Source organism: Coregonus lavaretus, assembly GCF_964263955.1.
Source record: "Coregonus lavaretus genome assembly, chromosome: 4".
Lineage (NCBI taxonomy): Eukaryota > Metazoa > Chordata > Actinopteri > Salmoniformes > Salmonidae > Coregonus > Coregonus lavaretus.
Genome location: NC_139991.1, coordinates 36612989 through 36627072, shown reverse-complemented (window position 1 = coordinate 36627072; position 14084 = coordinate 36612989). Strand labels below are relative to the sequence as shown.

The 14084-nt window shown below is 42.3% G+C and overlaps 1 protein-coding gene across 2 annotated transcripts in view; it reads right to left on the bottom strand.

The window, feature by feature from the left end:
* Positions 1-14084, bottom strand: part of LOC311127651 (calmodulin-regulated spectrin-associated protein 1-B-like) — a 190689-nt gene that overhangs the window by 32915 nt on the left and 143690 nt on the right. For both annotated transcript variants that reach the window (XM_084159485.1, XM_084159486.1), the window contains one exon: positions 2469-2608. In XM_084159485.1, coding sequence (XP_084015611.1) covers positions 2469-2608 — 140 coding nt within the window. The remainder of the gene's footprint in view (positions 1-2468; positions 2609-14084) is intronic.

Genomic DNA, 14084 nt, shown 5'->3' with positions numbered 1-14084 from the left:
CGACGCTGGGCCAATTGTGCGCCGCCCCATGGGTCTCCCGGTCGCGACCGGCTATGACAGAGCCTGGATTTGAACCAAGATCTCTAGTGGCACAGCTAGCACTGCTATGCAGTGCCTTAGCCCACTGCGCCACTCGGGAGGATTACTTTGGTTACTTTGGTCCCAGCTCTCTGCATGTCATTCACTAGGTCCCCCCGTGTGTTTTGGGGATTTTTGCTCACCAATCTTGTGATCATTTTGACCCCACGGGGTGAGATCTTGCGTGGAGCCCCAGATTGAGGGAGATTATCAGTGGTCTGGTCTTCCATTTCCTAATAATTGCTCCCACAGTTGATTTCTTCAAACCAAGCTGCTTACCTATTGCAGATTCAGTCTTCCCAGCCTGGTGCAGGTCTACAATTTTGTTTCTGGTGTCCTTTGACAGCTCTTTGGTCTTGGCCATAGTGGGGTTTGGAGTGTGACTGTTTGAGGTTGTGGACAGGTGTCTTTTATACTGATAACAAGTTCAAACAGGTGCCATTAATACAGGTAACGAGTGGAGGACAGAGGAGCCTCTTAAAGAAGAAGTTACAGGTCTGTGAGAGCAAATCTTGCTTGTTTGTAGGTGACCAAATACTTATTTTCCACCATAATTTGCAAATAAATTCATTAAAAATCCTACAATGTGATTTTCTGGATTTTTTTCTCTCATTTTGTCTGTCATAGTTGACGTGTACCTATGATGAAAATTACAGGACTCTCTCATCTTTTTAAGTGGGAGAACTTGCACAATTGGTGGCTGACTAAATACTTTTTTCCCCCACTGTATATCCACAGTAAAACAAGTCCTATATCGACATAACCTGAAAGGCCGCTCAGCAAGGAGGAAGCAACTGCTCCAAAACCGCCATAAAAAAGACAGACTATGGTTTGCAACTGCACATGGTGACAAAGATCGTACTTTTTGGAGAAATGTCCTCTGGTCTGATTAAACAAAAATAGAACTGTTTGGCCATAATGACCATTGTTTGGAGGAAAAAGGGGTAGCAGCATCATGCTGTGGGGGTGCTTTGCTGCAGGAGGGACTGGTGCACTTCACAAAATAGATGGCATCATGAGGAAGGAACATCATGTTGATATATTGAAGCAACATCTCAAGACATCAGTTAGGAAGTTAAAGCTTGGTCGCAAATGGGTCTTCCAAATGGACAATGACCCCAAGCATACTTCCAAAGTTGTGGCAAAATGGACAACAAAGTCAAGGTATTGGAGTGGCCATCACAAAGCCCTGACCTCAATTTGTGGGCAGAACTGAAAAAGCATGTGCGAGCAAGGAGGCCTACAAACCTGACTCAGTTACACCAGCTCTGTCAGGAGGAATGGGCCAAACTTATTGTGGGAAGCTTGTGGAAGGCTACCTGAAACGTTTGACCCAAGTTAAACAATTTAAAGGCAATGCTACCAAATACTAATTGAGTGTATGTAAACTTCTGACCCACTGGGAATGTGATGAAAGAAATATAAGATGAAAGAAATCATTCTCTCTACTATTATTCTGACATTTCACATTATTAAAATAAAGTGGTGATCCTAACTGACCTAAGACAGGGAATTTTTACTAGGATTAAATGTCAGGAATTGTGAAAAACTGAGCTTAAATGTATTTGGCTAAGGTGTACGTAAACTTCGGACTTCAACTGTATATACTGTATTCTATACTATCTATTGCATCTTAGACTATACCACTCTGATAATGATAATGACATTGCTCATCCATATATTTATATATTCTTATTCCATTCCTTTACTTAGATTTGTGTGTATTAGGTTTTTGTTGTAGAACTGTTAGATATTACTTGCTAGATATTGCTGCACTGTCGGAATTAGAAGCGCAAGCATTTCGCTACACTCACAATAACATCTGCTAACCATGTGTATGTGACCACTCAATTTGATTTGATTTTAAGAATATGCATATCATTGCTTCAGGTCCTGAGCTACAGGCAGTTAGATTTGGGTATGTCATTTTAGGCGGAAATTGAGACGAAGGGTCCGATCCTTAAGATGTTTTAAGACTCTTTATGTTGGTGTTTCCTTTACTTTGACAGTTACCTGTATGTCTGCTAGTAATGCATTGAGGTCCTGTTCAAATACTTTAAAGATGCATCCTACTTCCCTCTATATAGAACTGGCCACTGTTCTGATAGGATTGGACAGGTGAAAGCCATGTAATGGAACCCCTTATTCAGTTTGAATCACAGAAGGGAGGGAGTGGAGATGTACATTAAAAGTATTCAAACAGGGTCTCTTTCTCAATTCGTATTTCCTCACTTCCTCATCTCCTTCTGAAACACATTGGAAGAGAAGGTCTCCCCCTCTGACGACCTCCTACAATGCGCTTTGAGAAGGAAGCAAGGAGTGAGGTTAATCAAGAAAGAAAGATGGCCTCCGTTTCTCCACTGAGGTAAAGTAGTAGAATGGTAGCTCACCTTCAGCACTGGGGGAGCATACAGCACATCTTCTGGGCGCAGGTGGAAGCATCGGTTCAGGTACTCATTAGAAAACTCCCTCAAAAGTTGGATGTTGTACAGGCTGTCTGCTATGGAGGACACCACTTTCAGGCAAATATCTGGAAGACACATATAAAAGGCTTTATAAAATAAATGTGATTGATTGATTGATTGTTACGTCACTGTTAGCATGAGGCTAATATTAGCTAACCTCGTCAAACATATTGTAATCTCTCGTGGACAGACGCACATTACATAACTATGGTGTATGGGTGTGCGTATGGGTGGTGTATGGGTGGTCCTCTGTAGCTCAGCTGGTAGAGCACGGCGCTTGTAATGCCAAGGTAGTGGGTTCGATCCCCGGGACCACCCATACACAAAAATGTATGCACGCATGACTGTAAGTCGCTTTGGATAAAAGCGTCTGCTAAATGGCATATTATTATTATTATTATAACTAGTACAGACAGACAGAAAGACAACCAGTGTTGGGGGTGACTTTAGAGTACTCATTACTTTTTTGTAGTAACTAGTAACCTAACGCATTAGTTTTTAAGTAATCCGTTACCTAGTTACTTCCATGATTAAGGCTATTGTCTCTGCCATCTCGCTAGCTATCTTGCTACCAGTTACCATGCCAGCTCCCCCTAGGATACCTTCGTTGCGCTCTTTTTATTCCTGCACAAAAGTTGTGGCGGGTAGCTGGCATGGTAACTGGTAGCTAGATTGCCATCTCGCTAGCTATCTAGCTACCAGTTACCATGCCAGCTACCCGCCACAACTTTTGTGCAGGAATAAAAAGAGCGCAACGAAGGTATCCTAGGGGGAGCTGGCATGGTAACTGGTAGCAAGATAGCTAGCGAGATGGCAGAGACAATAGCCTTAATCGTGGAAGTATTCACATTATTTTGAATTGGTAGAAGAAAAGGACATATTACATTTACATTTACGTCATTTAGCAGACGCTCTTATACAGAGCGACTTACAAATTGGTGCATTCACCTTATAGCCAGTGGGATAACCACTTTACAATATGTTTTTCTTTCTTCTTTCTTTGGGGTGGGGTAGAAGGATTACTTTATCCTATCCCATGTTTTCCTTAAAGAGGTGGGGTTTCAAGTGTCTCCGGAAGGTGGTGAGTGACTCCGCTGTCCTGGCGTTGTGAGGGAGCTTGTTCCACCATTGGGGTGCCAGAGCAGCGAACAGTTTTGACTAGGCTGAGCGGGAACTGTGCTTCCGCAGAGGTAGGGGGGCCAGCAGGCCAGAGGTGGATGAACACAATGCCCTCGTTTGGATGTAGGGACTGATCAGAGCCTGAAGGTACGGAGGTGCCGTTCCCCTCACAGCTCCGTAGGCAAGCACCATGGTCTTGTAGCAGATGCGAGCTTCAACTGGAAGCCAGTGGAGTGTGCGGAGGAGCGGGGTGACGTGAGAGAACTTGGGAAGGTTGAACACCAGACGGGCTGCGGCATTCTGGATGAGTTGTAGGGGTTTAATGGCACAGGCAGGGAGCCCAGCCAACAGCGAGTGGCAGTAATCCAGACGGGAGATGACAAGTGCCTGGATTAGGACCTGTGCCGCTTCCTGTGTAAGGCAGGGTCGTACTCTCCGAATGTTGTAGAGCGTGAACCTACAGGATCGGGTCACCGCTCAACGTTGTGAACAGAGAGCCCCATGCTGGTGGTGGGGTTATGGCATGGGCAGACATAAGCTACGGACAATGAACACAATTGCATTTTATCACTGGCAGTCTGAATGCACAGAGATACCGTGACGAAATCGTGAAGCCCAGTGTCATGCCATTCATCCACCGCAATCACCTCATGTTTCAGCATGACAATGCACAGCCCCATGTGCATTGTCATGCTTGTATCTTGTCTGACGCAACTTGCACACGCAAACACAGCCTCCCACCATTAGCTCGGACAAATTGAAAACCCTAGTCATTGGCGACTCCATTAACCGCAATATTACACTTAAAAATAATAATCCAACGATCATACACTGTTTACCAGGGGGCAGGGCTACTCTGAAGATCTGAAGATGGTGCTGGCTAAGGCTAAAACTGGTGAGTATAAGGATATTGTTATCCACGTCGGCACCAACGATGTTAGGATGAAACAGTCAGCGGTCACCAAGCGCAACATAGCTTCAGAGTGTAAATCCGCTAGAAAGATGTGTCAGCATCGAGTAATTGTCTCTGGCCCCCTCTCAGTTAGGGGGAGTGATGAGCTCTACAGCAGTGTCTCGCAACTCAATCGCTGGTTGAAACTGTTTTCTGCCCCTCCCAAAAGATAGAATTTGTAGATAATTGGCCCTCTTTCTGGGACTCACCCACAAACAGGACCAAGCCTGGCCTGCTGATAATTGACGGACTTCATCCTAGCTGGAGGGGTGCTCTCATCTTATCTATGAACATAGACAGGGCTCTAACTCTACAATGAGATAGGGTGTAGGCCAGGCAGCAGGCTGTTAGCCAGCCTGCCAGCTTAGTGGAGTCTGCCACTAGCACAGTCAGTGTAGTCAGCTCAGCTATCCCCATTGAGACCGTGTCTGTGCCTCAATCTAGGTAGAGAAAAACAAAACATGGCGGTGTTCAGTTTAGCAATCTCACTGGAATAAAGACCTCCTCTATTCCTGTCATTATTGAAAGAGATTGTGATATCCAACATCTCAAAATAGGGTTACTTAATGTTAGATCCCTCACTTCCAAGGCAGTCATAGTCAATGAACTAATCACTTATCATAATCTTGATGTGATTGGCCTGACTGAAACATGGCTCAAGCCTGATGAATATACTGTGTTAAATGAGGCCTCTCCTCCTGGCTACACTAGTGACCATATCCCCTATGCACCCGGCAAAGGCGGAGGTGTTGCTAACATTTATGACAGAAAATTTTAATTCACCCCCCAAAAAAGACTGCGTTTTCATCTTTTGAGGTTCTAGTCATGAAATCTATGCAGCCTACTCAACCACTTTTTATAGCTACTGTTTACAGGCCTCCTGGGCCGTATACAGCGTTCCTCACTGAGTTCCCTGAATTCCTATCGGACCTTGTAGTCATGGCAGATAATATTCAAATTTTTTGTGACTTTAATATTTACATGGAAATGTCCACAGACCCACTCCAAAAGGCTTTCGGAGCCATCATTGACTCAGTGGGTTTTGTCCAACATGTCTCCGGATCTACTCATTGCCACAGCCATACCCTGGATCTAGTTTTGTCCCGTGGAATAAATATTGTGGATCTAAATGTTTTTCCTCATAATCCTGGACTATCCGACCACCATTTTATTACGTTTGCAATCGCAATAAATAATCTGCTCAGACCACAACCGAGGATCATCAAAAGCCATGCTATAAATTCTCGGACAACCCAAAGATTCCTAGATGCCCTTCCAGACTCCTTCCACCTACCCAAGGACGTCAGAGTACAAAAATCGGTTAACCACCTAACTGAGGATCTAAATTTGACCTTGCGTAATACCCTGGATTCAGTCGCACCCCTAAAAACAAAAAAACATTTGTCACAAGAAATACCCGAGCCCTGAAGCAAGCTTCCAGAAAATTGGAAATGGGAATGGCGCTCCACCAAACTGGAAGTCTTCCAACTAGCTTGGAAAGACAGTACTGTGCAATATCGAAGAGCCCTCATTGCTACTCGATCATCCTATTTTTCCAACCTAACTGAGAAGAATAAGAACCCAAAATGTATTTTTGATACTGTCGCAAAGCTAACTAAAAAGCAGCATTCAACAAGAGAGGATTGCTTTCACTTCAGCAGTGATAAATTCATGAACTTCTTCGATGAAAAGATCATGATCATTAGAAAGCAAATTACGGACTCCACTTGGAATCTGCGTATTTCTCCAAAGCTCAGTTGTCCTGAGTCTGCACAGAACTGCCAGGACCAAGGATCAATGGAGACACTAAAGTTTTTTCATCCTATATCTCTTGACACATTCATGAAAATAGTCATGGCCTCCAAATCTTCAAGCTGCATACTGGACCCTATTCCAACTAAACTACTGAAAGAGCTACTTCCTGTGCTTGGCCCTCCTATGTTGAACATAATAAATGGCTCCCTATCCACCGGATGTGTACCAAACTCAATAAAAGTGGCAGTAATAAAGCCTCTCTTGAAAAAGCCAAACCTTGACCCGGAAAATTTAAAGAACTATCGGCCTGTAGCGAATCTCCCATTTTTTTTAAAGCTGTTGCGCAGCAACTCAATGCCTTCCTGAAGACAAATAATGCCGTCAGATCACGGCTCTGTATCTGTTCTCGTTCTCCTAGACCTTAGTGCTGCTTTTGACACCATCGATCACCACATTATTTTGGCGAGATTAGAAACCCTAATTGGTCTACACGGACAAGTTCTTGCCTGGTTTAGATCTTATCTGTCGGAAAGATATCAGTTCGCCACTGTGGATGGTTTGTCCTCTGACAAATCAATTGTAAGTTTCGGCGTTCCTCAAGGTTCTATTTTAGGACCACTATTGTTTTCACTATATATTCTACCTCTTGGTGATGTCATTCGGAAACACAATGTCAACTTTCACTGCTATGCGGACGACACACAGCTGTACATTTCAATGAAACATGGTGAAGCTCAAAATTGCCTACCCTGGTAGCCTGTGTTTCAGACATAAGGAAGTGGATGGCGGCAAATGTTTTACTTTTAAACTCTGACAAAATAGAGATGCTAGTTCTAGGTCCCAAGAAACAAATAGATCTACTGTTGTATCAAACAATTAATCTTGATGGCTGTATAGTCGTCTCAAATAAAACTGTGAAGGACCTCAGCGTTACTCTGGACCCTGATCTCTCTTTTGACAAACATATCAAGAATATTTAAAGGACAGCTTGTTTTCCATCTTCGTAACATTGCAAAAATCAGAAACGTTTTGTCCATAAATGATGCAGAAAAGCTAATCCATGCTTTTGTCACTTCTAGATTAGACTACTGCAATGCTCTACGCTCCGGCTACCCGGATAAATCACTAAATAAATTCAGTTAGTGCTAAACACGGCTGCTAGAATCCTGACTAGAACCCAAAAAATTGATCATATTACTCCAGTGCTAGCCTCTCAACATTGGCTTCCTGTTAAGGTTAGGGCTGATCAAGGTTTTACTGCTAACCTACAAAGCATTACATGGGCTTGCTCCTACTTATCTCTCCGATTTGGTCCTGCCGTTCATACATACACGTACGCTACAGTCACAAGACGCAGGCCTACTTATTGTCCCTAGAATTTCTAAGCAAACAGCTGGAGGCAGGGCTTTCTCCTAGAGCTCAATTTTTATGGAATGGTCTGCCTATCCATGTGAGAGACACAGACTCGGCCTCGACCTTTAAGTCTTTACTGAAGACTCATCTCTTCAGTAGGTCCTATGATTGAGTGTAGTCTGGCCCAGGGGTGCGAAGATGAATGGCAAGGCACTGGAGCGATGAACCGCCCTTGCTGTCTCTGCCTGGCCGGCACCCCACACTCCACTGGGATTCTCTGCCTCTGACCCTATTACGGGGGCTGAGTCACTGGCTTACTAGTGCTCTTCCATGCTGTCCCTATGAGGGGTGCGTCACTTGAGTGGGTTGAGTCACAGACGTGATCTTCCTGTCCAGTGTTGTGCCCCCTCAGGCTCGTGCGGTGGAGGAGATCTTCGTGGGCTATACTCAGCCTTGTCTCAGGGTAGTAAGTTGGTGTTCTGTTGATATCCCTCTAGTGGTGTGGGGGCTGTGCTTTGGCAAAGTGGGTGGGGTTATCCTGCCTGGTTCGCCCTGTCCGGGGGTATCGTCGGACACGGCCACAGTGTCCCCCAACCCACCCCTGTCTCAGTCTCCAGTATCTATGCTGCAATAGTCTATGTGCCGGGGGACTAGGGTCAGTCTGTTATATCTGGTGTAATTCTCCTGGTGTCCTGTGTGAATTTAAGTATGCTCCCTCTAATTCTCTCTCTCTCCCCCTCTCCTCCCGGAGGACCTGAACCCTAGTGTTATGATGTCAGGTCATAGGATCGTGAGGACCGAGGTAGAGCTACGAGATAATTGGCTTGGTGCCACGGAGTCTACATTCCTTATGTCAAAGGAGATTAGTGATGTTCCTGATAGTATGATTGATGGACAAGATATAATGACTTGGGGCAAAGGGTAATAACAACAGAGAAAGGGAGTGCCCATGATGGTTGCCAGATGTAGGTTAAGGAATGGTAACCAAGAGTATAAAATATGTGAGATTTGTGTATGTGGGAAGTTCAACTGACAAAGGGCAGAGCTATGTCCATTTTGTTAGATGAACCCACGAGCTCGTGATCCAATAAACACTTGGTATAAAGTCTCCACAGAATGTCTCAGTAAATTCTTGCATCCTCACTTCTCAATACTAGAAACTCATCATAACACCTATGATCAGGACTACCTGGCCTGATGACTCCTGGCTGTCCCCAGTCCACCTGGTTGTGCTGCTGCTCCAGTTTTAACTGTTGTGCCTGTGGCTAGGGAACACTGACCTGTTCATCGGATGTGCTACCTTGTCCCAGACCTGCTGTTTTCAACTCTCTCTCTCTCTACCGCACCTGCTGTCTCGACCTCTGAATGCTTGGCTATGAAAAGCCAACTGACATTTACTCCTGAGGTACTGACCTGTTGCACCCTCTACAATCACTGTGATTATTATTTGACCCTGCTGGTCATCTATGAACGTTTGATCATCTTGAAGAACAATCTGGCCTTAAATGGCCATGTGCTCTTATAATCTCCACCCCAGAGCCTGGTTCCTCTCTAGGTTTCTTCATAGGTTCCTGCCTTTCTTATAATATGGTTGGTAGCATGGAAAATTATTGTGGAAATCTGTTGCAGGTCAAGTCGACTACAAAATCCACAATGTAAAAGCTCTCTCTATGGGCTGGCTGGCTAGCTAGCTAGGTAACTAGCTAGCAAACGTAGCTACACACAATAATACCAAAGACAATATCAGCATGTAAAGTAGCTAGTTCGCTGTAAAATCACCTACAATCTCACCATGTTCAACCTGCAGATAGATGTGCCTCACAGAGTGGAGTCTGATATTCGCAACGGCAGATATATTTTTAAGGAGATGGGAAAAGTTGCCCATGCTACATCAAATGGGCCACACGGTGCATTCTGGGACAAGGAGCACTCTCCTTCAAGGAGTGAATGGGAGTATATTGGGCACTAGCTCAAAAACCCAACATTAGCACAAATTTCGTCAACAAGAAGTACAACATTACAAATCTTTTCCGAGATGTGAGATAATTAACTTGCTATCTGTAATATTGTATAGCTTTGGAATCGCGTCATTACATACTTTCGAGGAAACAAGGCTAGTTTCTCGACAGTATAACCTTTGAGAAGGTTATACCTTCCTTCATTCATTGGATTCCTATCTCTTTTATATAATATATCTGGCAACGGCACCATGCAATGCACCCTGGACTAAAGAGGCAGACAAATAGGAAAAATGTGCTAGACCCTCCATTAACTAAAACATTTCTCAAGGTAGGAATATCACAAAAATATGATCAATGGCTCATTCGAGAGAAGACATCCTCCCAAGTTATGACATCGCCAGTATTGCAATCTGACATGTAGACGTTTACGCGATCTAAAAGTCGTATTCCTATTATCTTCCAGAGTGACTTTATGGCAGTGCTGTGTCATACCGGCCCGGATTTCTGCCTGCTTGAATGCCAATAACTCAGATACACGTGAAAACATGAAATGACACAGGGAATCGATAGAACATCACTCAGAGATGCACAAAAACAATATAACATTCAAAATGGGTGAACCTTTCATTTAAATAAATACGTTTGCTTTACATAACTATTTTTGTGTGCAGTTTTAAAGCTATATTCCTGCAATTCTACACATTTTGCCATGGGTTGGGGAGAAATTTTTGCAGTCTTAAATTTGTAAGTCTAAATTGAATTAATTATGATAGATACATAGGACGTTTCTGCATGAGTGCTTTGTAAATAAACACAAGAGAATGCTGTTCTCTCCTTAAATACAGAGGCCCAACCCACTTTTTGATACAAAACACAATGGTGAGTTCTATAACCATCACCAGTAGTACACCTAAGGGTATAGTGGAAAACAGCATCTAGTGTTTAAGTGTAGATGCTGCTGCATGCATATAGATAATATCCCCATAATCTAAAATAGACATAAAAGTGGCCTGGGCAATTTCTTTCCTATTAAAAAAAGTCAGACATGCTTTGTTTCTGTAAAAGAAACCAACCTTGAACTTCAACTTCTTCACCAGCTCAGTGACATCTTTTTTAAATGACAGTTTGTCACCAAGCCAGATACCAAGATATTTGTTGGAAGGAACTCACAAAATTTGGGTACCATTCAAACTAGTCATTACAAATTCATTTAAATCTGGGTTATGGGACCTAGAAAAAAAGCATGCATTTTGTTTTGATTGCATTTAGCACTAACTTTGTTGGATTCTAGCTTGAAATAAACATACTCGTTACCATACTAGAACTTATTGATTACTTTACATGTATAAGGAATGTATACAGTGCATTCGGAAAGTATTCAGACCCCTTGACATTTTCCACATTGTTACGTTACAGCCTTATTCTAAAATTGATTAAATTATTTTTTCACCTCATCAATCTACACACAATACCCTATAATGACAAAGCGAAAACAGGTTTTGGATAATCTTTGCGAAATGGCAGGGGAATGGATTCTAAAAGGTAACAAGTTAAAATTGGCACTGCCAAACACTCCTTGCAAGCTCAGAAAACCTTGGGGGTTTGTAATCTCGTGAGACACTTTATTCCATCTTATTCTGAAATAGTTATACAAAATTGACGAAAGGGAGGAGGGGTCCTCACGAGAAATTAGAGTGCAGTTAATATTGTGAGTAATTGTTTGTAGAGTTAAAGAAACAATTGTGTTAGATTAATTTGGATTTTAAGAATAATGACTAAAGGATTTCACCCCAAATACAGTATAAATGTTAGAATTATCATGTAGTGTCAACCCACTAACAGAGGGGGCGGTACTAAACATTCAAGGGTGAAGGGGAAGGCGGAAACTGTTTAGAAAAGCCACCTAAAGGTGGAAGGAGTCAAGTTCAGGAGGTATAAAACCGTATGTTTGTGTTTTTGGCGGCAGAGCTCTCTCCATGAATAAAAATACAGATAATACTTGTGGGTTGTGGACCTTGAATCATTGATGGTTAAAACCAGAGCCTTACAACCTCTGGTAATGATTCAAGCTTAGGTTGAAGTAGAGATAGAAATTCACGTAATAGTGTGGTCCTTCGAGCCGGATCTTAATACATCTTTATCGTTCTAAGGACACTGAAACCCGTGCACGGGCGGGTGATAGCATCCGTGAAAGAGTCCTGGCCTTCGACGTTAAGGTTATAAACAGGCCGGTGATTACTCTTTATGAACGATAAAGACGTTAACAAGTTTGAAAAAGCATTTAAATCCAAACTGCAAGGAAAAGGTCAGTAATTTTTATTCATGGTTTTGGTGAAATGATTTTAACTTGTATGAGAATAGTAATTATTGTGGAGGGCAGAGAATAGATACCAAAATCTCAAAGGAAGTAATAATTATTACGAAACGGGGAGGGTCCGCAATTGACCCTAGGTAAATAGCTATTACCAGAATAATCTAGTCCGAAATGACAAGGGGTGAAAGGCCATCACCAATGTAAACTAGTTTTTATTGAGACTGTACTGGGTACAGTACTACGATAAAAAGGGAAAGGGATGATTTTCGTCGTGTGCTATGGATAAACAGGTCAAAAGTCGCGTATACGACTGGGGATTTGCTAGAACTCTGTGTGTTTCATGAAACTAGAGCAGTTACGACCTCTAGGTTACAAATAGGTTTAGCAAATGACTGTATAATGTTGTGTACGTGTGAGACTTGAGAATCCATCAGTATACGTGATAATTGTTTCAAGGAAGGAGCTAAAAAAATAAGTCGCGTGAGAAAAAATGGTTATCTGACTCTTTTCATGAAACCGGAGTTTTAAATAAAAAACTCTGGGTTAGGGGTTAAATAATTTTAAATGGTTAATTACAAAAGCAGATCATACATTGGCTCAAGAGACGCACTAAAATAATAGCTCCTAGAAGAATAATTCTGGGAATTATTACTAAAGGGGGGAATTTTTTATTTTTCCACCATGGGAAATAAATCTTCTAAAGAGGTCCGAGAATTAACGGGGGATGAACGATATATGTTAGGAAGAGATCGAAGAAATGTGTTTTATGGATCCGTTTGGGAGAAGAAGTATGAATTTATTGGGCATCTCGAAGTAAAAAAGTTAGAAGTTATATGATTAGGCAGATGCATGTGAAACGGATTTGAAAAAACAGCGAAAGAAGGGGCTAGAGACAGCGAGTGTTTTTTTTAAGCGCGAAAGTGCTTTAACGGTAACAAAGGAATATTTAACCATCGTGACTGCAGGGGTAAAGAAAAGGAATAGGACAGTCAATTTTTTGGTTCAACGGGTAAAATGTTTGAAAAAATGATTTGTGTCAATTAAGAATTGGCTAAAAACACCACAAAGCGATTATTTGAGAGGTACCTATAAAATTCCAACGATGCATATGTATGAACTTTCGCACTCAAACGTAGACATACGTCATGAGTGAGAAAGTAGAGAATATTTACATTTGCATTTTTGGTCATTTGGCAGACGCTCTGGTCCGGAGCGACTTGCAGAACCAATAGAGGGTTGCATTGAACTATTATGTTGTGTTGGGCATTTGAATGGCATAAGGTGAAATATGTGTGTATGAGGGAATTCAACGGTGGGTATGAATGATAACCGGATACTACTTAGTATTTGGTTGGTTAAATGCTGAATAAGAGATTTGAGGCGTGGTTATGGGGTAACTAGGAAGACGCACTTATTCAATGGGGAATGGGTGTAGGGAGAGAGAGTTTTTACGTGTATTAAAAGTTGCATTAGATAGCTTTAGTAATATTCTAGATAGGTCTATGAAAATATGTTACAAGTACGAATGACATTATTTCCTAAGAAGGAAGATTGTAGGGAAGTTTCCCGCGCCTCCCCCATAATGTAGGAAGGAGCAGGAGAGGGGGAGGAGGTGAGAGACAGTACATAGTTCAAATGGTAGGAATGTCATTAAGTGTATGCTGATCAACGATATCAAGCATTTGTTTTATTGATCGGGGCCGAATCAGAGAGAACTGTTAAAGAGATTGAATAGCGAACTGAAATGGGTTAGCGGGAAAATGCAAATAGTTGAAAATTTTTAAAACGATAATTTATTTTCGTTACAGGGAAGCAAGTGGCATTGGCTGTTGTGCTGGGGGAATAGCGCCAGCCTGTGGTGGGTTCTGGATTTGTTATAAATACATTTATATTTTAAACTACAGTGATGGAATAGACTACAATTATAACATCAGAAAAAGGACAATATAATTCGTAATAGTTATTATAATTAATTATTGAGAGTTATTGCAGTTATTAGCTCCTGAGTGGCGCAGTGGTCTAAGGCACTGCATCGCAGTGCTAACTGTGCCACTAGAGATCCTGGTTCGAATCCAGGCTCTGTCGCA